The sequence below is a fragment of the Bacillus rossius genome, chromosome 2 (genome assembly GCF_032445375.1).
Source record: "Bacillus rossius redtenbacheri isolate Brsri chromosome 2, Brsri_v3, whole genome shotgun sequence".
Classification (NCBI taxonomy): Eukaryota; Metazoa; Arthropoda; class Insecta; order Phasmatodea; family Bacillidae; genus Bacillus; species Bacillus rossius.
In genome coordinates, this window is record NC_086331.1 from 14936640 (window position 1) to 14964036 (window position 27397).

General features: G+C 37.9%; 3 protein-coding genes across 5 annotated transcripts in view; all 3 read left to right on the plus strand.

Moving 5' to 3' along the window:
• Positions 1 to 3191, plus strand: part of LOC134529123 (endothelin-converting enzyme homolog) — a 135327-nt gene extending 132136 nt beyond the window's left edge. For both annotated transcript variants that reach the window (XM_063362876.1, XM_063362877.1), the window contains exon 15: positions 989 to 3191. In XM_063362876.1, the coding sequence (XP_063218946.1) occupies positions 989 to 1165 (177 nt within the window). In that variant the 3' untranslated portion in view covers positions 1166 to 3191. The remainder of the gene's footprint in view (positions 1 to 988) is intronic.
• Positions 3192 to 17848: 14657 nt separating this feature from the next.
• On the plus strand, positions 17849 to 18199 carry LOC134528845 (octapeptide-repeat protein T2-like). The gene has a single exon (XM_063362511.1). The coding sequence runs from the start codon at positions 17849 to 17851 to the stop codon at positions 18197 to 18199; it is 351 nt and encodes a 116-aa protein (XP_063218581.1).
• Positions 18200 to 18442: 243 nt separating this feature from the next.
• LOC134529126 (neprilysin-4-like) overlaps positions 18443 to 27397 on the plus strand; it is a 79667-nt gene continuing 70712 nt past the window's right edge. The window contains exon 1 of one of the 2 annotated variants that reach the window (XM_063362885.1): positions 18443 to 18581. The gene's annotated coding sequence lies outside the window, so the exon portion shown is untranslated. The remainder of the gene's footprint in view (positions 18582 to 27397) is intronic. The other variant, XM_063362883.1, reaches the window with a different exon arrangement.

Below are 27397 nucleotides of genomic sequence, written 5' to 3' on the forward strand. Positions count from 1 at the left end.
ATCCAGGATCCAGCACCTGGTATCAAACTCTCTATTTCCTACATATAATATGCCATGGTGAATCAAGATTTTTTTTTTTTAGTTTTTAATTTTTTTGCTCATGGTGTAGTTCGTATTTTCCTGATAATTAGTAGGCACTGGTATTTAATTAGTGATCGTAATATCCATCCAGAGAAACGAATAATGTAGATATAAGCTTATTTCGCGGATTCATTTCACTCCAGGCTAGCCTTAACTCTCCTATGTATAACCAAGATTTTCGGCGGGTCACACGTGGTTGGGTAACCATTTCTCCTAGCTCAGGGTCGTTGAAGGAGTGTCAAGACGAATGTAGTCCATTCATCAACGTGAAGCAGCTGTATATATGCGGTTCAAGTCTACTTTGATACACAATAAATCCGCGAATTAATCGTGGCTTAGTGAAAAGATAAAATGGATTAATAAAATTCCTTCTAATCACAAACGCTTTCTGTCTTGAATTTCGTAAAAAATTCATTTGGCCAGCTTATGTGCATAGTTATGATTCCAGCTAGGACATAATTGTACTGTTCACAGAGTCAGTAGTTATTGTTAGGGGCATGCATATTTCGCGAAAAGATTCCGAGACCGGTTGAAAGTTAAAAGACTGTAGAATTTTCTGTGATTCGTTATTGGGTGAGTTTCTTTCAGATACATGTCTAATGTCAGTACAACCAATCACGGTAATTCAATACAGAACAAAAGCGTCCTGAGTGGCCCGGTAAAATATGGCAACGACTTCTCTCGCCGACGGCCGCCAATCACAAGTAAGAAACCGCTGGTGCGGGTACACCTTTTTGCAGTCTATAAGGCGATCAGATTTTTTTTCGCGAAAAATAAATGCCCCTAGTTATTGTCATGGCACTGGTTATATTTTAAGTAATATATATTTTTTCATTTAACATTTGCTTGTTTAGTGCAGATATCACAATTCCCCGTCGTAAGGCGACTGGCGGTGTTCTGTTCGCAGGTTTGGTGTTCAGCTAGCACGGACGAGACTACAGACCTGCAGATTGAAAAGGACACACACTCTCCGCCAAGATTTCGAGTCGTCGGCCCGCTTTCAAATTTCGATGAATTTTCGAAAGAATTCAAATGTCCCATGGGTTCCTACATGAATCCGAAAAGCAAATGCGAGGTTTGGTAAATCATCTGGTTAGCATGTTACTGCTACAAGATAGTTCAGACTTCTGTAAAAAAAAATCATTGTGATAAGGTTTTTAAAAAAATGACTGTTGTTTATGCTTTTAGACATATCCAAAAATGTAATACCTACCTTTATTTAATGATTAGATTGAACTTAATTGTAATAATTTATTTTATAGTGTTAAAACATCCGATATTTGCTGTGACCAAGATCTGTCAATACCAAGAAAAAATGTTGTTCTTAAATGTTGGAGTTCGCAGTCTTAATTACGTAGTATATATGCCTTGCTAGAGTTGAATGTAATGTTTATTGCAGGGAAAATGTTTGAGTAACTTCCTTTTTGTTGCAATAAGAAGCTTTAGGTATTGTTATCTCTCTGGCTGTGTGAGGTTCAAGTGGAGTACTTACTTTACTAAAATATATTATACTATATATTATTTATAATCAAATATATGGGAACAATAATACTTTTAGTTATATTTGTTGTTAAAACATTTGTGTGGTCAACAACTATTTATATTTTAAATTTGATGTTAATAATTACAATTATTTTAAAATAAAATACAAAACTGTTTTAAAAGACTAGAAATAGATAAATATAATATTAATTTAGACTATTCTAGGAACAGTGAGGCTTTAATAATTTTATTCTGCCACAATAATTCATATACGTAAGTGTTATCATAAATGATTATGCTTACCATAACATGCCTTGTGCTTATCTTATGCACACTGTTTAGGTTTGTATCTTTGCCTTTTTAATGAAAATGTGAATTAAAAACATATGACTGTATTAGAACTAAGAAAAAAATAATATGTTTTATAAATTTGTTTTCAATTACATAATTGACGATATGATAAACTTTGTACAATGTTTGTAAATAGTCAGTTTTTCAATTTCATTTCGCGTGAAAGTTGAGGTTTTATCCATAATGCATTATAACATTTATATTTTATTTTTAAGTAAACATTGTGCAAATAGCTATAAGTTTTACATACTATTAATAAGACTTTCATGCGCGTATAATTTACAATACCTTTGAAACAAAAATGAGTTAACCGAAAAAGGTTTCTTTAAGTAAAACCAAAAAAAATTGACATATTTTTTTGTACTTAAGAAAATAGCTACTGTGTGGATTAAAGTTTGTATGGATAAAAATAAAATATTTAGGTAATTGAAGCCTTTAGGGTTATAAAATTTTGTTGTAATTTTGTACAAAACTAATTTCTGAAAGTATTATGTCAATATAAGTGTTTATAATATATTAACTATCTGTTATAAATGAATATAAATCTTGTTATGTTTCTCAAATATTGTAATAGTATGTGTACAAGTATATTATAGCTAAATAGTAAATAGTACAGTGATTTTACTTTATTGAAAATATTTCATAAAAGTTAGTTTAAATAAATCGTTGTCTGTAATACAGACGCGTAAGTTACTTCATTAAATTATGGAAAACGTTTGCAGGCCATAAATTCAACATTTTTTGTGTTATAATCTAATGGACTGTACTTTATAGAACAAAAAAGTATTTAAAAATGACTACAAGTTCCAAATAACACTTGTAAGAAAATCGAAAAAAAAAAAAAAAAAAATGCTTTTATCTAGTGAAAATTCATGAGTTTGGGGTTTCAGAGCGAAAAAGTAAATTTAGCAAATTTTCGAAACTAGTAAAACCTGAATAAAAACGAGTGTTAAACTTTAATTAATCAAAAAATGTTGTTTACTGATACTACAATATCCTTTAAAAAGGGAGTTGTTTTTTTCAGAAATGTTGTAAAGAACAGCGTTCTTCAAAGTTGTATTGGATAGGTTAAAAAATAACCAACACAAATAGTCTCTAATAAAAAAAATTATTGCATAAATACATAATTAGAGGTGACCTATGGAAAAAAGTAGTGTCAATTAGACGAAGCCAAGCAATATCTCTAAAAAAGTGCAACAAAATGGTTAATTTGTCAGTATCCATTGCATAAAGGTTATGTTTAAGAACCTACAGTCGAATTTATTTTAACCAGTAAAGGTGCATTATATATATATATATATATATATATATATATATATATATATATATATATATATATATATATAATTCGTTGATAAATTCACTCGTGTTTAGAACTCATACGAAGAAACTAGGTTGTTAATTTTGTGCAGACAATATATTACTTATAAGTTATAAACACGGTGCTTTCCTGCTGTGGGCTTGTATTTTCTGTGGAAGTATTATTTATATAAGTTTTAAATAAAAATAAAATTGGAAAATCGAATTAAATTAATAAAAAAATAAAAAAAATCACCTGTTAATCAACTGCCAGTGGAACTCTAGTTTAACTTTCCATTTGAACTTAAAATAAAATTGTATAATAGTGCTATGAAATTAAATAATAAATTCAGATTGCATGACATCGAAAGAAAACGAAATTATGTAAATCCTATTTACTCATATCAGTTGCAAGGCTTAATATTTATTATTTTACCTTGTGACAAGACAAAATTTAATAGAGCTGTAATAATTTTAATTGAATACCAGACTAATATATATGTCTTAAAAATATTCGTGAAATAAAAATCTTATAAATATTAATAAACATTCCAGTGCTACAGTAATTAGAGAAAGAAGCTACAAAAGCATTTGATTCAAGGACGCATAACTAGAGACCGGAAAAATTCGCGTATTCATTTCGCTATATGGTAAACTTCAAATACATATAAATTTAAGCTGATTTTTACTATTGGCTCTCTCTTCAGCTGTGTGACTCTAGGCCAATGTGAAAACCTCAAACAAAGAAGCATTGATTCAAATGCAAACCAGTTGAGACGACTAGCAGCCAATGAATTGGCTTTTTTCCCCTCGAGTATGAAAGGAAATGTGTAGTCTATCGTGTAAGTAATCGAAACCGCGAATTTCTCTCATCCCTACGCATAGAATAAAAAAATAAAAGCGTTTAAATATTTTAACAAAAGGGTCAAATCGTTTACCGCCACTGACATCACACTCGCACAAACTCTGGGCACAGAAAAAACGAGGGCAAATGGAAAAAGAATCATTAGCATAGAAGAAAAAAACCTTCTTGGAAGTGAAATACCCATGTCTGTGTATCTAACCGACATAGTCTCACTACGAGGGTGAGAAACAAAATTCAAAATATTTGCCCAAAACCAAACATCGAAAGGACATCATATTGCACATCGCTAGAGACCGGAAAAATTCGCGGATTCATTTCACGACAGCCTGAAATTCAAATAGTTATACCTCAATGCTGCCTCTGCTATTGGCTCACAACTCACCTGGATGACTCTGGGCCAGTGAGAAACACTCAACCGAAGCTGTATCGAATCACAGGCCGCTACGTTGGGACACCTCCACAAGACAGCAGCCAATGAGAGGGTGACATTTGACCGAGTGTACGTAGAACTATAAAGTTCATCCTAGATGTCATTAAACCCGCGAATTGTTCCGGTCCCTACACATCGCTCAGCTGAGCACGCTATGACCACAGCAAAGAAGGATGTTTAAAAACGCCAAAGCTATTACGATGGCACAGCAGCTGAGGACAGGCTCATCCCACAAAAACACGGAAACGTAAAAAAACGTAAAACAATGAGATTGAACTTCACAGTTACGAAAAATTAATTTAATTTAAACAAAAAAGATTGATATCCGAGAACAAAAAAGGATAGTGTTTACATATTTAACAAAAATAAACCACAACGCAATGATAGAACACTAGTTGAAACAATTAATGACGTATTTAAAACGTAAAAAAACATGGCTACCTCCGCGGCCAAATACTTGGCTTCTAGTGGTCGCACGGAGTGACGTAAACGTAAGAGCTGGGCATTGTCGAGGTAACCCGCATTCGTGTCATTGTGGATGCCCCGTTCCGTGAGATCCGCCTCCGTTTACGTAATCCGTCTCTGTTTGCGTGTAGAAAGAGCAGGGCGTGTGCAAATCGTAGAACTGTGTGCTCTGCCATCCACAGGAAACTGTTTGTTGGATATCTCTGCGTCACTCGGCCAAGTCAGCAGTTTGCGAAGTGGTCCTTCGCTGTCTTCCAAGAGTTAGGCCTGGTTCATAAACTACGCAAGAAACGCAACAATGGAACGTGCAACCAAAGCAAGAGAATCATAGCGTTTACAAAGCACGCAAGTTGCAAGATACCATCAACCTTTTGACTTAAAATCGTAAAACAGTAGAAAACAAATGTCTATCCGGGCCTTCTTGCGACAATTCATATTTATCATGAAAACAAAATAGATTGTAGCAAAGTGTTATTTTTAAAATTATGTATTAAATTTATTTATGTTGTAAAAATAACATCGTACATAAGTAGAGACCTGCAAAATTCGCGGTTTCGATGGCCTTCAGGATAGACTGCACATACCCCTGCACACTCGGGCAAATAACGGAAGTTCATTGGCTGCCGACTTATAAGTCGTCTCAGCTGGTTTGTCTGTGATTCGATCCTTCTTTGGTTGAGGGTTTATAACTGGTTGAGATTCGTCCAGATGAACTGTAAGCCAATAGCAAAATTATCTAAGAGGTATATGTGTTTGAATTCTAGCCTATCACCGAATAAATCCGCGAATTTTGCAGGTCTCTATACGTAAGTTCTGTGTCTTTAAGTTTTCGGAACACACCTCTCTGAAAGTTGGAAGCTGAACAATGCTTTCGTTGTGTTATTCGTCTTGCGTAATTTATAAACAGATTTTCTATAATGTGAATGGTAAACATTTTTGCGTCTTGCGTAGTTTAAAAACCAGGCCTTGGTGGTAGTCCTGCGTGACGTTGTACAGGCGAGGATGACTATAAGATCGATCTGCTTCACCAAGCGCATATTCGCCTCTGGCAAGCGCAGGCAAGCGCAGACATTCGGCGCTCTAGCGACAACTCTCGTAGTTCATATGTGACAGTATGGTTAAAAACCCAATTTTCATTGCAACAAAGCACAGAAGGAACGTATGTTTTCAGATTTCATAGTTAATGGTGACGTTTATCTACACAGCCACTTTTGGTGATATTTTGGGAACAAAAACACTTTTAACATCAAATTAAAAAAAAAAATAATAATCATACAACTCAAATGGAAAGCGTTTTCTTTGATAAACTCAAAAAAACTTTGTTTTAAAACAAGTTCACGGATCACTACTGGGTTACACTAGTTTCATAGAAAACCCTAAAGTATGAACAACGTTTTACCTCTTTCAAACTTTTTTGCGGTTCATTTGTGTCCATCTCGTAACTTCAGGTAGATATTTTTTTAATAACCGGATGATTTATTATTCACACAACAACAAAGAAGAATTCTTGAGTCGGCTTGTGTAGTCGTGAATTAAGGCACAGAAAAGTATTCCTCCACTTGATTAACCTGACAAACGTTTTGTTTATATTTTACTTACCTGACTCTGCAAACGGCCATTAAAGCTACTGTTAGGAAAATCACCAACATCTCTGAACATTTGTTATTTAAATGTATGTGGCCATTGTTTTTGTAGCATAGAGCTCCTAAGAAACTAAACGTGGGAAATTTAAAATGATGTTTTTACGTCCGTGTCCAAAATTACCTGCAGTACATAAGATACGTTCTTTTGTCCCCGGAAGTGACATCACAAGGTCTGTACGAACCAAAATGAAGTATTCAAGTATGCAAATAAACGTATCTGTGTCTTCTCGCGTGCTTTGAGATGATAAAATGTCGCCATTTTGAAAACAAAAGATTTTGGAGGTTATGTTTTATATAACATTCAAGTAAGTTAATAGCCTGTAAACTCATTTTCACTTTATATTTTGACTGGTATTACTAAAGCGAATAAAAATATATATATTTAAAAATTTTTACAAGGCAGTTTCGACAGATACATGCACATACATACCAATTAAAACTACGAAACAAAGCTATAATTATAAAGTGAACCACCGTAATATCGTGTAACACTAAATAAGAGCTGAAAATTACTAGGAAACTGAAAAATTCGCGGATTAATTTCTGGATAGGATAAAATTCAATCATGTATACATTCCGCTGCTTCTGCTATTGGCTCACAGTTTATCCGAACGGCTGAGGACCAATGAGAAAACTTAACCATAGAAGTACCCGCATTCTCCACAGCTTATACATTTAAAAAGTCAGCAGCCAATTAACATTTCACTTTTCACCCAAGAATATAAGTGTCTGTGGATTCAGTCCTAGAGGTCATTCAACCTGCAATTTTTTCCACTCTTAAAAATAAATTAATAAATAACTAATTTATAGAGACTGGAAAAATTCGCGGTTTCAATGACCTCTAAGAAAGACTCCACGATCCCCTAAATGCTCGGGCAATACCACGTGCTCATTGGCTACTGACGTGTGTGATCGGTAGGGGCATGCAGTTTTCGCGAAAAGATCTCGGGACTAGATGAAAGTTAAAACACTGTAGCATCGTCTGTGTTTCGTGATTGGGCAAGTTTCTCCCAGGTACTTATCGATTGTAACAACACCAATCACAGTGATTCAGTGCGGAAGTAAACGCGTCCTGGGTGACTTGGTCAAATAAGGCAACAACTTCTCTCGCAGACGGCCGCCAATCACAAGGAAGATACCACAGGTGTGGGTATACCTTGTTGTAGTCTAATAAGTGTTCAGATCTTTTCTCGAAAACTGCCTGCTCCTAGTAATATCGCAAGAACAAAATTAATTGCGTACTTGAATTCGGACACGGCATGACGTTAACAGTAGTTCCGTGAATGCGGTATAGATTGCGCTGCTTGTCTCCAGAGTGGACAGTTGGAGGTCCGTCCGCGAGAATGCGCTACGCTTCTAAAAAAATAAAATAAAAAATTCCCACCAAAAGACAGAAAGCTCACAGGATGAAAGCAACGCATTAGTGACGAGACAAACATACTTATGTGAGGCGTTGGAAAGAAAAATAAAATGCTCACAGAAAAGAAACTTTTATTTTCCAACGATGAAAGCGAAATTGCTTGGAAGAAAACAACTAACAGCTGACTGAAATACTTTCGTCTTCTCCATGAAAAAAAAAAAAATGTTTCTAAGCATAAAAATTTAATGTTAGACTTCAGCAGTTCAAAAGTTATCTTTTATTGAAAAATTTAAAAAAAGCCAAATTCACAATATATGAACACATAACCTGAACCAAGATACTGATATTAAAATAACGAACTCAGTCACAAAACTTGTAAACCATGCGAGAGAAAAAACTAAAGTTTAATACTTATTTTATTCGTTAAATAACATGCCGCGTGAACGTTCGTAAATATGCCACACATATCTGGTCTGAGAAATATGTAAATGCATATAATGAATGCAGGCCAATATAAAACTGGATTTGCTTTTTAAAAATTTATAATCGAACGATTCAAGACGAAGAATTATATCGCCATGTTGTACTTTTGCTTATCGAATGCATTCGACTGATTGGCTTACGAATTGAATGTAAACAACGGCACTTTCATTTGTTTACTCTAAAAATCACATGCTTTTGTTAAATTTATTGAATATTAAATTGTATTTGGACGCAGTGCATATTTTGATGTACACGTCCCGAAATATCGAATGCTTGCTGTATTGTAACCTGACATACAGAGTGATACGAGATTTTAATAACCTTAGCTATGACCCAGCTAAGTCCACCATGACACGTTTCTGACACTGGCAATCAAGCCGTTCAATTAGGAGCCATGATTTCTCTGCCACACAGCTCGTGAGGGTAGTGGAAAATTATCTTTGAAAGATTTGTGCAATGGGAGTGCATGACTTGATGTAAGCTTTTGGACATACGCCATTGCTTAGCACATGTCTGTTAGTTTCGTCTTTTCGTTTTGCTGTGTTTTTGTCTTGTTTAAATTGTTGTACTGAATTTTTTGGGTTCGGTATTTTTGTGCTGTCATCATTTGTGGGGGTTTTTTCGTTCTGTTAGTCCATTTTTCTTTGTTTTTCTTTGTTTGTCGACCATATTCCTGTTGTGGAGTATTGTGTGGCGTTAAATCCTGACAACAGCAATTTTTTGCTTGATTTGTGTTTTTTGTCATTTGTGTTTTTTTGTAGTTTTATCTACAGACATACATGTGCTAAGCAATGGCGTATGTCCAAAAGCTTACATCAAGTTGGTAGTGGAAAATCTGCATTCGAATACCGGCCTAATGGATCCCTTCACTACGGCCGGAATTACAATAGCCCGTCGCCCCCGCCCGTCGATCACGTTACCTGAAGCCAATCATACGGCCCGAAAAATTCCATCCGTCCGTTTGTCAAAAGCTTGGTAGCTTCATACTTTTGACGGACGGACAGATGAAGTTATAACCTCCAAATGCCATTTAGGTTTTTGCGTGTCAAATCTTATTATATTAGAAGGTATTAAAAGTTTGATTAATTGTTTAGCTGCTTCCAAAAATGTTTCTTATCTTACCTTTGAACACATTTGAAAAGCTGTTTTTTTTTTTTTTTAAACAAAAATGGTCTAGTCACAGAATTGTATTAATCACGCAAGGTAACACTGTAAATGTTAAAAATAAATACCAGAGTTAAAAAATATATATATTGAGTTTTATGAGTTATAGATACTTAGTTTACATGATTGTTTAACTAATATAATTACATAAGAGAATTTTTTCACAAAATTTAAGTTTTCTCAACAGTTGTCAGCACTGAAATAGAAAAAATTACTATTAAGGACAAGTGGAGTGTTGTAAATCACTCGGTGGCTGACGGACGGACGGGTGACAGACGGACGTGTGACAACGGATGGGAGACGGACTGACGGGTGACGGACGGTTGACGGACGGACGGGTGACGGACGGACGGGTAAAAGACGGACGCGACGGGCTGTTGTAATTCAGGGCCGCGGCCATCTTTTCGTTGCTTCCGAATTCTCACAAGGAAAGCCTATGCATCACTACATGCATCTACTAAATCGAGGTTTCTAGGAATGCGAAACTCTCATTCACCGATGTGTCCTTACATCCATTAGCTTCGGAATCGTGTTTTATTTTGTTTATGTAGAATATTACTTTAGATTTTCGGTATAAGATTTGTTTAAAACGTTATAAGCACATGCTATAAGCTATAACTCAAACAGAGACAAATAAAGACGTTAATAAAAATTATCGAAAGGTGAATTTAAACTTATAGGGGTATTTAATGCACAAAAGTATTTTTTTATAATTTGAGATTCAAATCAATATTTTTATTTTGATCACTAACAAATATAACATCCACGCTGCATTAAATTAATAAATTGGTCGTTGTTATTTACTTTTATTTTCTGACAGTTGACAGTTGGTCGTACCAATGTGCACGTAGCCAACTTTGGTTGTGATATCTACGAATATTCAGAAAAATGAACGTAGATAACAACGACCAATTGATTAATTCAATGTATCTTGGATTTCATAGAGGTCAGCGATCAGAATACAAATTTTGTTATGAATCTCAAAATATTAAAAATACTTATAATGAAGATTAAATACCCCTGTAAGTTTAAGTCTGGTAATTTTCATAGACGTTTTTATTTGAGTTATCACGTGTGCTAATACCTTTTTAAACTAATCTTATTCCAGAAATCTGAAGTAATATTATTAAGGGCATTAATATTTCGCGAAAAATATTCCCAGACTAACTGGAAGTTAAAACACTCTAGCATCGTCTGTGTTTCGTGATTGGGTGAGTTTCTTCCAGGTACATGTCGATTGCTACAACACCAATCACAGTGATTCAGCGCGGAAGCAAACGCGTCCTGAGCGGCTCGGTCCAACAAGGCAACGACTTCTCTCGCAGACGGCCGCCAATCACAAGGAAGAAACCGAAGGTTAGGGTATACATCGTTGAAGTTTAAAAAAGTCGTTCAGATTTTTTTTCGCGAAGTATGGCTGCCTCTAAATATTATGTACAAACAAAATAAAACGCGATTCCGAAGCTAATGGATTTTAGGGACGCATCAATGGATGCGAGAGTCGCTTCCTTAGAAACCTAGATTTAGTGGACACATGTAGGGATGCATCCCATTGAGGATTCGGAAAAAATGCAAAGATAGCCGCGTCCACTACGATGCACTTGTAGTGGATCCCATAGCTACGGGACCCGTTAGGCTACGAGTCGGTTTCAGCTTTAGTTTTGTGTTTCCGGCATCGTACCATCACCTTCACGTTCAGATTCCCCCTAGATATTGTCAATTCGGCCTTAGAGCAACCACTTTCTCCTACTGAACATGGTCACGGTGCGAAAAAGGTTTTTAAATGTTTAATAATTAGCGTATAAAATATTCTAGACACTGCTCCATGACACGCAAGCATAGTGAATATAATAGATCTGCCAACTGCGTGCAACTCAGGAGGGGTTCAACGTAATAGGTAGCATATATTGATCACATGATATCGCACACGCACATACCTATAACTAGGGACACCTGTATTTCACGATTTCATTTCATGTCAAGGTATTTCACAAAACACTGTAGCTTTTTCTAAGAGTCATGGCAAATTGTGAGGGTGCAGCAGTACGGTGACCACATTCTCATTGGCCCCGTCAAGAGCGGGACGGCACCTCTCCCCGACCTTAGCCAATAACCACAGGAGAAAAGCTACAGTATTTTGTGAAATACCTTGACACGAAATGTATTCGCGAACTACAGGTGTCCCTACCTATAACACGGAAAACTGAGCATATGAATAGGGGCATGCGTTTTTCGCGAAATAATCTGCTCGCTCGTTAGACTGCAACAAGGTATGCCATTGTTCCCTTGTGATTGGCGGTCGTCTGCGAGAGAAGCCATCGCCCTGTCTGGCCGGGCCATTCAGGACGAGTTTGCTTCCGCACTGGCTGGCTGTGATTGGTGCGCCGACAGTAGACATGCACCTGGAACAAACCCAGCCAACCACGAGACACAGAAAATGCTATAGAGTTTTAGCACATAGCTGGTCGGAAAATCTTTTCGCGAAAATCACATGGCCCTACGATATGAACTATTATCTATTATTGTGACGAGACCACAATTAAATTGGTTTTTCTCGATTGAATTACGCTGTTGTTAAATGCTTATTTATAACTGTATATATTGGTGCCTGAAAATTTGCGCTTAAAGTACAAACACTAATAATTTATATAATCCTTTTTTCTTGAATATGTCACAGTATAGTTAGTTAAATGTATTTCTTGATTCTATGAGGAATAAAATAATATATAGGGATCTTATATATAGCTTTGAAAGCATGATAAAATCGGTGTTAAAATTTTGTTCTCACAAATAAATTTTACATGTTGTACTAATTTTGTGAGATGTTATGTGTAATGTTTTATAAAACACATTTGTATTGAAAAAAAGAAATGTTTAAACTATGTTATGTATAAGGAGCATATTTGTGTATAAACAATGTATACAAAATAAAAAAAATAAATATATATTTTTAAAAAAATACTTGGTTACTTATAAATGAAATTATGGTACTCACTGAGTATTATTAAACATTCTCGTAGTATTGTTAGTGTGTGTTTACAAAAAAAAATTGGCATGCAGAACAACTTTAAGATTAATATCTTACTTACAGATCAATAACAAGAAATTATAAGTAAGGAATTTGTAATTAGAAAGCTATTTTTGACCCCGAAAATGTTTGGTCATCAATAGGCCTAAATTATATAATATACACAGAATGTCTCGTTTCTTAATGGCCAACCATGGCAATAAGTTGTACAGTTCAAAAACAAACAAAAACAAAAGAAAATAAAAGCCAATAGTAACTTTTTTTTAACGATACTTCGTTCAAGATCATTTTCTGAATAAATTTTTTCAAAATTTCAGTATATTTACGTATAAAACGCTAATAATTATAGATGTACTGAGTCTACAACAAATCCTAGTACATAATTCGAAAGGACGTTAGATATATTGTCAGTCAATCTTGTTTTCAATCTTCAGAATAAGTAACATAAATTGACCAATACAATACAAGATCAAATATTAAACAAATTAAAAAAAATTGAAAATGTGAACATCTGTGTACAGTTATTGTATTAAAAAAATAACATAAAACTCGTAAAATTTTACAAAAAAAAAACCAAAATTCGCCAATAACTTTGCATAGGTTTCATTTCAATCGCCAAAACTCGTAAAATCTACCGGAGATCGAATTCGGATTACCAAAACACGTGCAAGTTAAGATGTACGGGAAAATCTACACGAAATACAATTTTATGGGGGAGGAGGTTTAGGTTTAGCGCAAATGACTACTGTACCTTCACAAAGGTGGGATTGAGACAGAAAACAAGAGCGAACAAAAGAGACCCGACATAAAAAAAAGAACACAGATGGCATTGAAAGCGAGCAAAATGTTTGCGAGTTATTCGAATCTCTTATCTACCGACCGTTCGATAGCTCGCGCGTGTTGATGCCACTCGAATCAGCCGGGGGATGGAAAAAAAAAGTGCCCAAAAAAGTTCGTTAGCGATAACGAAACGGAGGTCAACTTTGAAATGTGTGTCGGGCAGTGTGCTCCATGTGGCAATCATTTGCATCACACGCGTGAAATACCCTTTGACACAGTTTCACTCCCAGAGCCGGGGGTGTGCAAAGTTCTGCGCCAAACGTGTTCGGTTCTAATAACTGGGGCAGGCATTCTTCGCGAAAATAAAAAAAGATCCGATTGTCCATTTTACTGTAACGAGGCACGCCTACGCCAGCAGTTTCTTCGTGTAATTGGCGGCCGTCTGCAAGAGTAGCCATCGCCCTATTTGACCGGGCCATTCAGGACGAGTTTGCTCCTGCAATGGATGGCTGTGATTGGCGGGCTGACAGTAGACATGTGCCTGAAATAAACCCAGCCAATCAGGAGAGACAGACGATGCTCAGCTAGTCTCGAAATATTTTCGCGAGAAATACATGCTCTTATTTTATATTGTGTACCAAATGTTTATCTAATACTTAAAAAAATTATAGATAACCTTCACTAGGCAGTCATGATTTTTTTATTAATTTACGAATAGTTGGCTGTCTAAGTATATGCATATTTATTTAATTAAATTCGCGGTGATAGGCTATAATTCAAACACATATACCTACCTCTTATATAATTTTGCTACTATTGGCTTACTGTTCATCTGGACGAATCTCAACCAGTTATAAACCCTCAACCAAAGAAGGATTGAATCACAGACAAACCAGCTGAGACGACTTACAAGTCGGCAGCCAATGAACTATCGTTATTTGCCCGAGTGTACAGGGGTATGTGCAGTCTATCCTGAAGGCCATCGAAACCGCGAATTTTGCAGGTCTCTACTCATTGGCTATTGAGATATGCGTCCGTAACAGAAATAAAATACATATTATTTTCCCTCCAATGTGCACAATCTCTCCCCATGCGCAAGGCTGATCTGTGTGTTGTGAATCAGTAGGTTAAAAACATGGTGGTTAAATTCTTGTGCACATGACCTAGTGTTACTATAATATTTTCAACTGTGAATCCAGTCATGGAGGTAAGAGTTGTCATGATTAGAGACCCGTGAAATTCGCGGGTTCATTTCGTGTTATGCTAAAATTCAAATAATTATATCTTAGTTTTGCTTCTGTCATTGGTTCACTGTTAATCTGGAGGACTGAGTGCCAATTAGAGACCCTCACTCATAGAAATGTCGAATCACAGGCCACCCAGTCGAGACGACTCACAAGTCAGCAGCCAATGAACAGTTGGCATTTGCCCGAGTGTGTAGAGGATATTGGAGTCTATCCTGGAGGTGATTGAACCCGCGAATTTCACGGGTCTCTAGTCATGATACGGAATGCTGTGACATAGTTGGTCACTTTTTATTTCGCCTACGCCACATTGTCACGCCCAAAACATTGCGGAAATTATGCTTGACCACGTTTGATGATGGTAAGTACGTATGAATAGAGACCGGAAAAATTCGCGGATTCATTTCACGACAGCTTAAAATTCATATAGTTATACCTCATGCTGCCTCTGCTATTGGCTTACAACTCACCTGGATGACTCTGGGCCAGTGAGAAACACTCAACCGAAGTTGTATCGAATTACAGGCCGCTACATTGGGACACCTTCACAAGATAGCAGCCAATGAGAGGGTGACATTTGACCGAGTGTACGTAGAACTATAGAGTTCATCCTAGAGATCATTGAACCCGCGAATTTTTCCGGTCCCTACGTATGAATTATAATGTCAGATGTTAAGAACAGTCACTTCCATAAAAATAAGTCATTTGAAACTGTTTACATAATGCAAACACTACACTTCAGCCATTGTTTGGACGTCTAACCCACATGGTGCAGACCATGAGCTTAAAAACATTTCCTCACTCCGTTTTCTATGTACGAGGTATGATCAAAAAATACAGTGAATACAATTTTATAACTGCATTTGTCGACGCTACATTTATTGAAGTAATAAGCCAGATAGCCGGATCCGTTGAAATGGTCAGTGTCAAGATTGAACAAGTCGTGACTTGCCAGTTGGCTTCCAGAGCCGGAAGAGTGAGGTCGTATTTACCGTGGCTGTCGCGCATCATGGATATAGACCCGGAAATTTCACGATTTCGTATGGCTTCCGAGTAGAATTCAAAGTCACAGGTGGTCTCAAAACATGCTTGCTTTCCCTTTGGTTGATTTCTTAACGACAACATTTTTATCCTTGTTAATCGACAGTACCTGATTCTCTTCTATCCTAACTGGGCATCGTTGGCTCACGGTCGTTGAGGGGCGTGTCCAAATAACTGTGGTCCAATGAACAGAGTGCGAGAGTGTGAGGTTTGCATTATAACATGGGACTAAATCAATGAGCGAAATTTCCGTACTACATCATATCACGGAACTGGAACGAGTTAAAATTAAGTTTTATTTCCGAAATAGCGACCAGAAAAATGGGTCGTTTATCTTTGGTTGTCGCGCGGGTGGAAAAACATCTTGTTCACAATGACGCGATATTTTGATGTCGCATCGCGTTGTCGCGCTATTGCTAGAGACTATAAATATTCGCGGGTTCGATGACCTCTAGGATAGATTCCGCAATCCTCTGCTTACTCGGGAAATGCCACCGGTTCATTGGCTGTTGGCTTGTGAGATGCCTCGACTGGGTAGCCGGTGACTCTATGCTTGTTTGGTTGATGGTCTCTGGTCTCTCATTGGCCTAGAGTCCTCCAGATAAACTGTGCGCCAGTTATATACAAGCGCAAAGGTGCAGGTACGTTTTTTTTAAAAAGTTATACTTCTTTAGGCGCGTTGCAGGAAAAATGATGAGAAAATGTTTTACGATGCGCTCGCACCATGCAATGAAATTTTCACAGGAAGATGGCGGACCTACGTGCATGAACATAAACCCATATATAGCTACTTTCATAAAAAACTAGGGGACATACCAAACCTATTGGTGTGCCAAAAGAACCTACCCTGGAACATATCTGATGAATAAAATAGCCATATCAGAGTGTGATTCCAAACTTTAATAAAAAAAAAAGGAATCAAGAATATGTTCACGTGTGTATAATTTTTTGCATGATATATTATTACATTATTATTTAATAAATAATAAAAATTATAAAAATTGTCAAACATACTTATAGTTTTTAGAATTCATCTCAACTATTTTACAAAATTAAATAATTAATTTTATACACATGTTCGTATTAATATTAAAAACCCAGTATTCATTTCGTTACGAAAAAAAAATTTCGAAATAGTTCGGTTGCTTAAATCAAAATACAGTTTTTATTTTTAGTTTTAGTCTGTCGTGAATCTAATCTGTGAGTGTTGGCGGTGTGTTGGCCTTTGCCGGGGGGAGCGTCGCTGCTGAAGCAGAAGGGCAGGTAAGCAGAGAAGCAGAGGGGCAGTGAAGTAGAGAGGCAAGGAAGCAGAGAAGCAGAGAAGCAGAGTGGAAGGGAAGCAGAGAAGCAGAGAGGCAGAGAAGCAGAGGGGCAGGGAAGCAGAGAAGCATAGAAGCAGAGAGTCAGAGAAGCAGAGAGGCAGAGAAGCAGAGAGGCAAATAAGCAGAGAAGCAGAGAAGCAGAGAGGCAGAGAAGTAGAGAGGCAAGGAAGCAGAGAAGCAGAGAAGCAGAGTGGAAGGGAAGCAGAGAAGCAGAGAGGCAGCGAGGCAGAGAATCAGTGAAGCAGAGAAGCAGAGAAGCAGAGAGGCAGAGAAGCAGAGAAGCAGAGAGGCAGAGAAGCAGAGAAGCAGAGAAGCAGAGGAGCAGAGAGGCAGAGAAGCAGATAAGCAGAGAAGCAGAGAAGCGGAGGGGCAGAGAAGCAGAGAGGCAGAGAGGCAGAGAAGCAGAGAAGCAGAGAAGCAGAGAGGCAGAGAAGCAGAGAGGCAGAGAGGCAGAGAAGCAGAGGAGCAGAGAAGCAGAGAAGCAGAGAAGCAGAGGAGCAGAGAGGCAGAGAAGCAGAGGAGCAGAGAGGCAGAGAAGCAGATAAGCAGAGAAGCAGAGAAGCGGAGGGGCAGAGAAGCAGAGAGGCAGAGAGGCAGAGAAGCAGAGAAGCAGAGAAGCAGAGAGGCAGAGAAGCAGAGAGGCAGAGAGGCAGAGAAGCAGAGAAGCAGAGAAGCAGAGATGAAGGGAAGCAGAGAAGCAGAGAGGCAGAGAAGCAGAGAAGCAGAGAAGCAGAGGAGCAGAGAGGCAGAGAAGCAGAGAAGCAGAGAAGCGGAGAAGCAGATAAGCAGAGAAGCAGAGAAGCGGAGGGGATGAGAAGCAGTGAAGCAGAGAAGCAGAGAAGCAGGGAAGCAGAGTGGCAGAGAAGCAGAGAGCCAGGGAAGCAGAGAAGCAGAGAGGCAGAGAAGCAGAGAGGCAGGGAAGCAGAGATGAAGGGAAGCAGAGAAGCAGAGAGGCAGAGAAGCAGAGAAGCAGAGAAGCAGAGGAGCAGAGATGCAGAGAAGCAGAGAAGCAGAGAAGCAGAGAGGCAGAGAGGCAGAGAAGCAGAGAAGCAGAGAAGCAGAGATGAAGGGAAGCAGAGAAGCAGAGAGGCAGAGAAGCAGAGAAGCAGAGAAGCAGAGGAGCAGAGAGGCAGAGAAGCAGAGAAGCGGAGAAGCAGATAAGCAGAGAAGCAGAGAAGCAGTGAAGCAGAGAAGCAGAGAAGCAGAGAAGCAGGGAAGCAGAGTGGCAGAGAAGCAGGGAGCCAGGGAAGCAGAGAAGCAGAGAGGCAGAGAAGCAGAGAGGCAGGGAAGCAGAGAAGCAGAGAGGCAGAGAAGCAGGGGCGGACGTGGCGCCGGCCGACCAGTGCCTGCGACTCCGCGCTGGCCGAAGGTCGAGCTCGTCTCCGCAGGGCGCGCGCGTATGTGGGTCAGTTCCACTTGATCCCGGCCGCGTCTCGGGCACCGCGCGTGTCTGCCGCCAGGGGCGCGTTGCAGGGCGGACCGACTCATCACGGCAAGAGCTTACCACATATTCTTTTCTGAGAGTACAGCCACGCACGAGCAGGTAGGCTTGGTTGTGAACGCAAGAAACGCCACACGTTCAAAAGTTAAATAACCGCACTTTAGAATACCCATCAATAAATTACGCAAGACGTGAAAAAACGCAACGCAAACTTTGTCTAACTTTGACCTTTTTCTACGTTACGCTTTGGCTTGCATTCCCGCCTTCCATATTTTAAGGGTAGTGTTCCGAAAACTTTTAAATATGCGAAAGTTAAATGTTCATAATAATATATTTTTTATTTATTTTTAATTAAATGAAGCACAGTGAAGGTAAATAACTCTCTTAAATAAAATTATTGAAAATTTCACATATTTTCGCAATAGACATGAATTATCAAAAGAAGTCTAAAATGTATATATTTTTTTTTACAGTTTTAAAATCTAAAGTTTTGGTGAGGTGAAAGTTTTTGATATTTCGTGTTTCATAAACAACTGTGATTTCCATGCTTTATTTGCGAGTTGAATTCTTGCGCTGTTACGTTTCTTGCGAAGCTTACTACCCGTTAATCATAGGAACTATTTATTTCATGTTTTGGAGTCAAAAAAAAATACACGTATTGTGGGCCTCGTTCCCTATTTTGATGGAGTGCTTCGACGAATATGCAATTCCTTGCAATGAGCGGGTTGTTGGGTGTGTGGAATGGACACGCATCACACATATGCCTCTACAGTTACCAAAGGGAGTCGTGTGCAGCTATACGTAGAGCAACACATGCGATGCCTTATCGTGCGGCAGAATGCGTAGGAGAAGACGGAAACATTTTTTTGAACTTCTCTCGGTAGCTTGTTACACGCAATCGTCGTGCTTAACTGTGAAAAAAAAAAAATCATGGTAAAATAATTCATCTGAATGGGTTTTTATTGTATTCTTAATTTTTATAATGTTTTGGATTACTTTGTAAATGTTGGCAGCTTAGGGCTCACGTTCCTGTAACATATTTCTTTCTAAATGTGAGGAATAAGCCTGTGAGTAGCGGCAACACCTTGCTGCAACATGTATGCCATGAGTCAAGGCCAAAGTCAGGATCTTGCGAAAGAGGGGGTGCATTTTAACCATTATATCATTTTTTATTAATAATTTTTCTTTATAATTGAATATTAAAATATTGTCACACTAAAATCTCAGTTACAGTATACTATTCACATCTCCAAAGTTTACAAATAGGAATTAAAGTGATGATTTTGCTTAAGAATAGAATACTGAACATATTATATTCATGTTTATGATTGCTTTTTAATAATTTGTAATTAATTAAATTAATAAAGATCGTAAGCTTTCGCGGCTATTGTCTTGTAGTCGCTTGGCTTCTGGGTTTTAGCCCCGTCCAAGACGAGTATATCACCGACGTTTCGGTCGAGATTGCAGTCACCATCATTAGGATAGAGTTGTAGTACGTACCTCTACCCTTATGATGGTGACTGCAATGTCGACCGAAACGTCGGTGATACATTCGCCTTGGACGCGGCTACAACCCAAAGTCAAGCTTCTTCACTTATTAATTATGGTTTAATGGTTTTATCAAAAAGTTATACATGTTTATATTAATGTTACTAAATACATGAATTACACATGCCACGTTTTCACGAAAGATATGATCTGAGTACCATGTGTGAAAACCAGCATTAAATACAGGCTACTTAGAAATACAATCCCAGCCACATGTCCACTATCATGAGGCGAATATACAGTATAGTAGTCCATTATCGATTAAAATAATCCTTCTTAAATAATTTCTAGAGACCGGAAAAATTCGCGGATTCATTTCACGACAGCTTAAAATTCATATAGTTATACCTCAGTGCTGCATCTGCTATTGGCTCACAACTCACCTGGATGACTCTGGGCCAGTGAGAAACACTCAACCGAAGCTGTATCGAATCACAGGCCGCTACATTGGGACACCTTCACAAGACAGCAGCCAATGAGAGGGTGACATTTGACCGAGTGTACGTAGAACTATGGAGTTCATCCTAGTGGTCATTGAACCCGCGAATTTTTCCTGTCCCTAACCTTACGTAGCTAAGTGGCCGTAATTTACTCATGTCTTCGCTGGTTGGTTTTAAAACTCCGGAAGGAGTAAGGGATGCATTTTTCGCGAAACAATCCATCCTGCAATAGAGTATGCCCACGCCGACAGAATCTTCGCTGTAATTGGCGGCCGACTGCAAGAGAAGCCGTTGCTGCCTTTGGCCGAGCCAGTCAGGAGGAGTTTGCAACAGCACTGAATCACTGTGATTTGTGTTGTAACAATCGATATGTACCTGGGAGAAACTCACCCAATCACGGAACACAGACGTTGCTTAAAGTGTTTTAACTTTCATCTAGTCTCGAAATCTTTTCGCGAAATCTGCTTGCCTCCAACTATAAGTTATCTTCTGTTAAAAATCTCAGCCAAATATTCATTTTTACAATTTTCGCCTAACTAATTGTATCGTGATAACTTACTAAAAGTTTATTTCCTATGTTTCAACACCTGGTTAAATCATAAAATAATGTCTTTATTAATTTTATTTTCGAAATATTTCATCATAAAAATTTGCAAGGACCGTAAAAAAAATTTACTAAGGTAGGCAACATCTCTCTTGTATTTTGTGTACCTTCACAAATTTTTACAAACAGAAATTTAATTAATGTAACTCTATTGCCGTCAAAAGCTACGCACTTTCATAACAAATTATGATCACTTGGGTGACATTTTACAACTCGAAAGTAATAGTTTGTAAGTAACTGGTGAAAACATTTGTTGATCAAACAAAAAATGAAAAAGTGCTACAGTGATGAATTCACAGGAACAGCACTTGAAGCAAAGTAATGTCACATAAATTAAATAACTAACACAGCACATGACACCATGGTGGTAAGATGTGGAGTGGGTAGGTGCAAACTATAGTACGTAAAAATAAAAGACATGTGATCAACACCCCAGCATACTTTTACATATAGGTAGCAAATTATTTTTTTATTATGATCAATATAACACTTATTCCTGAACATATTTGTTTAAAAATCATTTAAAAGATTTTCATTGAAATACGCTATTGCTGGTTTCAACTGTTTGTCATAGATAAACAGCTATGTTCACAATGTTCACTTCAATTTTCACAATGTTCACTTCATGATATAATTTTTTACGATTTTTTAAAGCCAGTTTCTTTCAAGCTATTGAAAAATCTTCTAGCATTAGTCTTGACTAATTTACGGATATTTTATAACTAAATGTTAACTAGAGTGGCTTCAACCTTTAAACAGACATCCACTCCGTACACACATCCACCTCCATGGGTGAAACAGAACCTTACTATACTCATCACAAGGTCCTGTGTTCGATTTCCCACAGGGTCAGCAATTATCCACCTGTGGAAAAACACTTGAAAATTACGCAGGTTCACCTTCCCACATTGGAAGGCAACGGGAAACCAGCGCACAATCACTTTGCTATGAGAACCTCAGCTGTGTCGTGGTACCATCAGCGTGCTGCTACCTTGGCTCACCACGCTCATAAATGAGCAACAAGTAGGCCTGCTCATTATAGTATCTGTGGCTATAAAATGACGGTGCTCAGAACGACAAATATCCGTTACTTACGTAAGAAAGTTTTTTTTTTAAATTGGTAGATTAATATCTTGACGAGAGTAATAAATTGTTTTAAAACAAAATTTTTTTGTACAAATTTGACTAAGAAAATACAGGTGTTTAAAATGTACCAAATATTATTGTTACTTAAGAACAGAGCTTTGCATTTGGTCAGGTTCAACGCTGGAAGTTGCACTGTAGATAGCCAAAATACCAAGAAAGATTAAAAAAAATTGTTTTAAGTGCCTAAATTTAATAACTGCCAATTATATTAGTAAATATTAACTATAGCATATTTATAAAATGGTATAAAGCAACTGTACTAAGATACATAGATATTGAGAAAAAAAATTTCAATATGTTATTAGCATTATCCTGAAAATAAATGTTATATGTTGTGAAAGAATAAATATCTAAATTTAAAAAAAATTCTACATATGTTTACATCTGTAATGTTTCTTTATAACAGTTACCACGTTTGATGCCGTTAAGTATTTTATAATATTTTGGAAATATTGTTTAGTTAAAATTATTTTCAGTCAATGTAGAAGTAGACAGAAATTGAACTTATTTTTATTTACTTTGTGCAGATAAGTAACTATTTTGGCCTGCATAATTTTATGTAACATAGCGTAATGATTTTTAAGTCTAGAAATGCTAACTTATATAGAAGATATTTAAAAACTAGTTAAAAATTAGGATTCATGACTAAATTATACTATCTTAATGAGTTCATCTTCTCCTTAGATCTCATATTGAGTAATTTAACCTCCACGAAAAAAAATTTTTTTATAGGAATAAAGTCCATTCATTTCATGTCCTGCGTTAATGTAGAATTTTGTAATGTTGTTGTTTGTCAGTTGTAGATCATAAATGAACATAATATCGAACTGAGATTGGCACTTCAACTGTGAAAATAACCATAAAAAGGGTTTATGATAGGTCTTAAGTATCACAGTAAGCTTCAATTTAGTAGTTTTAGTTAAAATGTGTCCATACAATAGTTATACCAAGGGACATGCAGATTTCGCGAAAAGATTTCCAGACCAGATTAAAGTTAAAACACTGTAGCACCGTCTGTGTTTCGTGATTGGGTGAGTTTCTCCCAGGTACATATCGATTCTAAAAACACAAATCAGAGTGATTCAGTGCAGAAGTAAACACGTTCTGAGTGGCTCGGTCAAATAAGTCAACGACTTCTCTCGCAGACGGCCGCCAATCACAAGGAAGAAACCACAGGTGCGGATATACCTTGTTGCAGTCTAATAAGTTTTCAGATATTTTCGCGAAAAATGCGTGCCCCTAGTTATACCAACTGAACCTCATTTTACTTCTCTGCGTGAGAGACTCAGAAGCAGGAGATTAAAAAAAGTAGTGGTCTACGGCGCTGGATTAGCATGCTTTTATTGTCAACTTGCTTCCACTTAAAGCTCTTCTTTATGTGTTCGTTAACTGCAGCCATATCTAACCGTTTCATTTGTGACCAAGTGACAAAAATTTTCTTGTGGCAGTTGGGCGTGGGGGATATTTGAAAGACGTGACGGGGCCACAGTCTTCACTGCATCTTTGTGAATCAATGTTGTCTACATTTGTGATTGTTGCCTGCTTAGAGCTCCATAAAGAACCAGAGAATTACCTAAGAAATAAAACGATTCCTTTAAGTTGTTGACTAGTAAATAATCCATAGCATTAAAATATAGTGATATATTTTTTTTTAACTAACGGAACAGGATACCACAATAAACCCTTTTTTTCTTATTTGCGAAATTTTTTCAGACCTAAATCGAATTAATTGGTTTTCAACCCATAAATATTAGAGTTAATATTTACCCCTAAACGTTGGGTAAAAACTTTTCTAGTCACCTGTTTCGTTTAAAAACTGTTGTGTTGTCGTATGTAGTTGTGTTTTCCATAATACCTGATTAGAGTGATTAGGTACATGGGTTTGTCTGTTTGACAACTGATGATTTAGGCTTTTTCGCTGTAGGTTTGTGTTTTATTTTTAATTCTTAATTTGAGTTCTTGAATTTTTTCCATGAAAAACAGTGCAAAACTGCAATGGCGTATGTCCAAGAAATTGCATTGAATCAAACTTCACCATTGCGTGAATCATTTAAAGAACGTACAACTGTGGTGATAGTCACCTCGGAACGCGAATGTCTACAGAAACAAGAGCCCTAACGGAGCGAAGCCGCGCAGCGCTAAGACAATGGACTCGCACTCCATGGGTAGAGACCCGGAAAATTCGCGGGTTCATTTCGTGTTATGCTAAAATTAAAATAATTATACCTTAGTGCTGCTTCTGTCATTGGTTCACTGTTAATCTGGAGGACTGAGGGCCAATTAGAGACCCTCACTCATAAAAGTGTCGAATCACAGGCCACCCAGTCGAGACGACTGACAAGTCAGCAGCCAATGAACAGTTGGCATTTGCCCGAGTGTGTAGAGAATATTGGAGTCTATCCTAGAGGTCATTGAACCCGCGAATTTTCCGGGTCTCTATCCATGGGACACGGGTTACTATCCGGTGTCTGACCATCCTGACTTCTGCTTGCCATTATTCGCTAGGGGCAGGCATTTTTCGCGAAAAGATCTGAACACATGTTATACTGCAACAAGGTATACCCGCACCTGTGGTTTCTTCCTTGTGATTGGCGGCCGTCTGCGAGAGAAATCGTCGCCTTGTTTTAGCGAGACACTCAGAACGCGTTTACTTCCGCACTGAATCACTGTGATTGGTGTTGTTAAAATCGATATGTACCTGGGAGAAACTCTCCCAATCACGAAACACAGACGATGCTACAGTGTTTTAACTTTCTTCTAGTCACGAAATCTTTTCGCGGAATCTGCATGGCCCTAATGATTCCTATACAAAGCTAGAGACCGGGAAAAAACTCAAAGACTCATTTCGCGATATGCTGAACTTCAAGCAATTACTAGAGACCTGCAAATTTCGCGGATTCATTCGGTGATAGGCTAGAATTCAAGCACATATACCTCTTAGATAATTTTTATATTGGCTTACTGTTCATCTGGACGAATCTCAACCAGTTATAAACCCTCAACCAAAGAAGGATCGAATCACAGACAAACCAGCTGAGACGACTTACAAGTCGGCAGCCAATGAACTTGCGTTATTTTCCCGAGTGTACAGGGGTATGTGCAAACTATCCTGAAGGCCATCGAAACCGGGAATTTTGTCAGGTCTAAGACAATTACTAGAGACCTGCAAAATTCGCGGATTCATTCGGTGATAGGCTAGAATTCAAACACATATACCACTTAGATAATTTTGCTATTGGCTTACTGTTCATCTGGACGAATCTCAACCTGTTATAAACCCTCAACCAAAGAAGGATCGAATCACAGACAAACCAGCTGAGACGACTTACAAGTCGGCAGCCAATGAACTTGCGTTATTTGCCCGAGTGTACAGGGGTATGTGCAGTCTATCTTGAAGGCCATCGAAACCGCGAATTTTTCAGGTCTCTAGCAATTACACCTCTCTTTTGCTTCTGCTGTTGGTTCACTGTTAAGCTGTAGGACAGTTTGCCAATTACAAGATCCTCAATCAAATAAGTGTCGAAATACGAGTTGCCCAATTGAGACGCCTCACGAGTCAGCCGCCAATAACAGGCGACGTTCGCCCAAGTACACAGAGGATAGTGGAGTCCATCCTGTAGATGATGGAACGCGCGAATTGTTTACAGTCCCTGGACGTAGCTCCAGGCAAATGCTGGTATGCTACCTTACAATAGGCCATAGGCGGTTCCTTCCCCCGATATCCTTGTTGTTTGTCGTGTATCCGTCTCTAACGACCCAGCTGTCGAACAGACGTTAACCGCCAAAAGGAGCCTGGGAGCAGCGATTTTTCGCGAAGTGTTTTAGAGACCAGAACACTGTGGCTTCATGGGTGTTTTGTGATTTGTTGAGTTTCCTACAGGTAAATATCTGCTTTTGGCACACGAATCACAGCCACACTAATAGCCAAAATGTACTTAAAATTCGCCAAAATAACTACAAAGTCACCGTATTTAAAGATACAAAAAAATTTTAAAAAAATCTGAAAAAATTTCCTTTTTCGAACAAAACAAAATCCCATTTTTAAGAAAAAATTTACATTTTATTCCTCAGAAATTGTCATAGGCTTGAAATGTCCCCAAAGCAGCTGCAATTCTCCATCTACCAGCCGCCAGTAAGCCAATGGGAATATTTGTAGAGCGTCGGGTCGACCCGGGATGACGTGACACGTCACAACATCTCCAGTACATTCCAGAAAGTGGGCCGACGGGTATAAAAACGGCGACGCCGGCCTCCACGGGAGTTCCAACAGGTGAGTTGAGTGAAGTGCGAGTTCGGCGAGGAGGACGAGAGTGGCACCACCCCCTCCCCCCCTCTAAAGAGTGGCGTGACGCGGAGTTCGACTGGTTCGTGAGAGTGAGGTGACTGAGTGACGCGATACTGTGTGTGGACAGGCGCGAGTTAAGGGGCGAACCACTATTGAGTCCAGCTCCAGTGAGGAGTGCGAACTGTGGACTGGACAGATACTTAGTGATTTGTGAACAGACAAGTGAGGTGATTTAATTTGTAATGTAAATATTAGTAGCAAATGAAAATGTATAAAATTAATTGGGCTCTACTTACGAACCCGTTTTCCCCACCCGTAACAATATATAGTTCCAAAGTTCACGAAGTTGACTGGAATTCGGAGTAAATATTTCTATATTTTTTTTATGGAAATGGAACTTCCCTCTTCCAGTATCATTTTATTATCTTTACTATATTTTAATTCCAAATTATTGGTTGTATCAGTTATAGTGTTATTAGCATCAGTTATTTCACCTTGTTGGAAATCATAATTATTGTCTAATACTTTTCCTTTATTCCATTTCGCTGATGCTTGTCCTTGGCATCATCAGTAAGCTGGCTTGTGCAGGTACAACGATGATTATTTAAGTTATTTCTTCGAATAAATGATGTCTGGCATCGGTTGCAACTAAATGGTTTTTGATAAGGACCCAATATACATTCGGTCCTTTCATGGCGATTAGCATTCTTTCTCAAGATAAACTCCTTGCCGCAATAGCTACACCGGTGACATTTTGATAACGTTCAAGTCATTGGTCCAGAATCCATATCAGCTTCTGTGACATATGTCAGATGCATAGTGAGAGTTTATATTGAAATAAAAACCTTAAATAAAAATTTAAATAAAACTTTCGCGAGAGTTAATTTTCCCAAAT

Excerpts from the sequence above, each read along its gene's own strand:
- LOC134528845 (XM_063362511.1), top strand. The coding sequence starts at position 17,849 with ATGAGAAGCAGTGAAGCAGAGAAGCAGAGAAGCAGGGAAGCAGAGTGG.